The sequence below is a fragment of the Vigna umbellata genome, chromosome 1, assembly GCF_029865625.1.
Source record: "Vigna umbellata cultivar VRB3 chromosome 1, Vumbellata_1.0, whole genome shotgun sequence".
NCBI lineage: Eukaryota > Viridiplantae > Streptophyta > Magnoliopsida > Fabales > Fabaceae > Vigna > Vigna umbellata.
In genome coordinates, this window is record NC_142165.1 from 35,482,159 (window position 1) to 35,485,681 (window position 3,523).

Below are 3,523 nucleotides of genomic sequence, written 5' to 3' on the forward strand. Positions count from 1 at the left end.
GACATTCTAAACTAGTGATTATGATTAGGCTTTCTTCGCCGAGATATCGGGTTTAAAGTAATTTAGAAAGTGGCATTAACATTAATGAAAAGAATGATGAATTCTTAAATACAAGAGAGTGGAAAAGGATGAAATTGATAAACCCCAACAACATATTCATCCATATATTTCAATTCACGTGTTTTGTTTCTTCTTACCCATTGATCATCACATGCATACATATTTACTTTTCAGTCTTTTGCATTTGAAACTTACAACAATTTGTTCTCAAGTCTTAATTAATCAATAAATCACATAACTGTCTAGGCCGTGAGTCTCTTGGAAAACGATACTTGGTCTTACCAAGATTATTACTTGATATGATTTGGTTACACTTGCCGAGGGGTAAACACGTACCTGACCTTTGGCTTTGTCATTGTATTTATAAGTACTTCATGGAAAAAATAAAAACAAACTTATCTTTTGTCCAGTTGGTTGTTTACAAACAGCTTATCAATATGTTCAACTAGATATTTTTAGCATCATTAAAATATTATTTTATATATTTTATTACCTGCCAAATCAATTGATCCTATCTTGCTAGATTTAATCCAATTGACCTTATTAGCCCCTTCTTGCGCTACACCTGTTATGGTCCAATACGAGCCACTTAGCTTTTGGCTCAATTACAGCCCAGTGTAGACATAACGTTTAACTAGACCGAAATTTAATTTCACGGTAAAGATAACATAATACATAAGACATCCGAAATTCATGAAAAAATTGAAAGAACCAAAGTAATAAATCTTAATCAGAACATAAAGCATAGACGTTAGAAGCAATGCAAAAACGTCAAAAATGAATCAATTGGCAGATTCAACGTGGTTGTAATGTGAAATCCGAGAGCTTTTACTTTGGTTGGAGACCCATGAGAAACACCCACTTGATGTTTTCTTCTCGCAATCCCTTTCAACTGTACAAATCTTCGCCATGTTCGTTTTTTTCCCTTCTTCCTCTGCTGCTCTCTTTTTCAGTTTTTCCTTGTACAGCTTCCTCGTTACGTATGCTTCAGCAAAACCATACCCTAGCGTGGCCATGGATACTTAATCAGAATTCTCGGAATCAGTAAAATTAAGGTTTTTGTGAAGAGAGAACATAGATGGGATTGCTTTATATAGATCTTTATTATCTTGTGGAACAATCAAAATAGTTCTCGCAAGTATGAAAGGACAAAGAATTTTCCGGTGATTCAAAGTTTTGGTGCGGATTCTATAGCCGTCATTTCCTTCAAGGAAAGTGCATGAGTTCTGCTTGGGTCAACTATTATCAGTGAAAAGTTTCATTTTGACTTAAAACTTAAAATTATATATATGTTATCAGGTTGGTCTAACGACAGGATTTTTTTAGCGTGCACAAAGTCTGATGCTTCTGCTGTTGTTTAAAAAAAAAGAAAATAAATAGTTTAATGTATAAATAAATTTACTAATTTTCTACCTATATTAAGCTGGAATTGTATGTTTTACTATCATTTTACAAGCTTAAAAAAAATGAATTTGTTTTTTTAAGTAAGCCACTGCTGACGTAAACGGTGGCCCGCGAAGCAAGTGGATTCCGCGAAGTATAGTAATAGGTGCATTGTTTCTTCATCATCAGTTACTTTTCCTTTAGGAAAGTGCATGAGTTCTGTTTGGGTCAACTATATACTAATACTACCATGAAAACAAAAACCTAATGGGAAAATTCATGAATGCCCTTATGAAATTGTGACCTTATTTGTTTTATTTTTTTAAAATTTAGTCAGAGTTACTCCTATGCAAAAATTTCAACAAAGATCTTACTCGTGGAAACTGATTTGTTTTTCTCTTTCATTTTCCTTTTTCGTAAATAGTCATTAAAAAATTCAACAAAGATCTTACTCGTTTCCAACTTTAATAATACACATAACACTTGAGAAAGTACAATACAATTCATTTAAAACTAAGGAAACTTCAACATATAAAAATTTAAAGGTAACATATCAGGCGAGGATTTTTTAACACTAAAAACTTTGAACTAAATTAAAGGTAGAAGATTTTCAGGGATTTGTCGAAACCTCAATCAACTATTTCTTTGATGGTCGTCTCTTATGAGTGTAGATCTTTTTAGTCCTTTTAGAAACCAAGAGAAACATCCACTTATTCTATGGGTCTTGGCATGCTTAATACCCATCTTGCTTCTTCCCTTTTCTGTTTCTTTCTTTTTCTCTCGGTAGTGCTTCCGCAACACATATGCTTCAGCAAGTTCAGCACCACCTACCATCTTCTCTGTGTATCTGCTACACAATATTGTCTACTAATTAATTTCGGAGCACATAATTAATGCATATGGTGGATTTGATTTATATGCAAATTTTGGCTTGTGTGTTTTCGATTGCCTTGGCATGCAAGCAAAGAACCGCAACAAATTATTTAAGTTAAATTGTATAATGAATTTCACTATTTGTCCGCCACTGTCATGGCTTTTGTTTGGTATAGCTACACTTGGTAACCAAGGAATTAATTATTGCTCTCCCGCATTCAACTCTCTCCTTTTTTTTTTCGTTTTCGAAGTTCATAGGATTTGACATGCATACAAGCACACCTAGTCTTTTATAGTTTGACTCATTCAATAGTTTTGTTAGTTTTTAAACATTTTAAAACACACACGAATATTTAAAATATTTTAAACAATAAATTATTTTCTTAATATTTTTCATTAATTATAAATTAAACTTTAATTAATTTTTATTCTTTGTACTTTAATTTTAAAGTTGAGAGATCTAATCCAACTTATTTAGGTCTAACTTGATCCAACTTAATTTATGTTTAGTTTGTCCTATAGTTTGATATCTTATATGACTTCGATCTAATTCGACTAAATTTTTCCTAACTTGAACTTAAATTGAATTTATCTTCTTGAACTTAAATTGAATTTATCTTGACATAAGTCAGTTTGATCTCATCCTAGCTTTGCTACAAAATAACTTGTGCTTAGTTGACCTGATAAAGTATAACTTGAGCTAAATTGAATTGACAAAGTCTAACTTGAGTTTGATCTAGTTCGACTTATCCTAACATGGGTTAGGCCCTACCAACCTAACATGAATTCTTCTTGATTCGACCGAAACTTAATTGAGCTTGACCTAAACCAATTTCAAATTGATTTGAGCTAGACCTAATCCAATTCAATAAGAGTTGGACCCAACCCTAATTAAGTTGGGCTCAACCTAACACAATCTAACCTAATCTTTCTTGATTATGCATAGTCTAACCTAACTCAAACCTAATTTAGTCTAACTATAACCTAATATTGTTTGACATGGGTCAAACTTGAGTTGGATCCTCTTAGTGAACATGACTTGGCTCAATCTAGGCCTAACTCAACTTAGCTTGGCCCGTCATAGTGATGACAAATTTATGAACACCGAAAAACGGCGCCACAAACTTGTTTAACAATCGGCAAGTGTGACCGAATCGTTTCAAGTAATAAACTCGGTAAGACCAAGTATCGTTCTCCCAAAGGACTC

The 3,523-nt window shown here is 32.8% G+C and overlaps 1 protein-coding gene across 1 annotated transcript; it reads right to left on the reverse strand.

Annotated features, from left to right (window-relative positions):
• Window positions 1-214: 214 nt before the first annotated feature.
• On the reverse strand, window positions 215-1,160 carry LOC148205243 (uncharacterized). The gene has a single exon (XM_088110158.1). The coding sequence runs from the start codon at window positions 1,074-1,076 to the stop codon at window positions 843-845; it is 234 nt and encodes a 77-aa protein (XP_087966284.1). The 5' UTR covers window positions 1,077-1,160; the 3' UTR covers window positions 215-842.
• Between the last annotated feature and the right edge of the window lie 2,363 nt (window positions 1,161-3,523).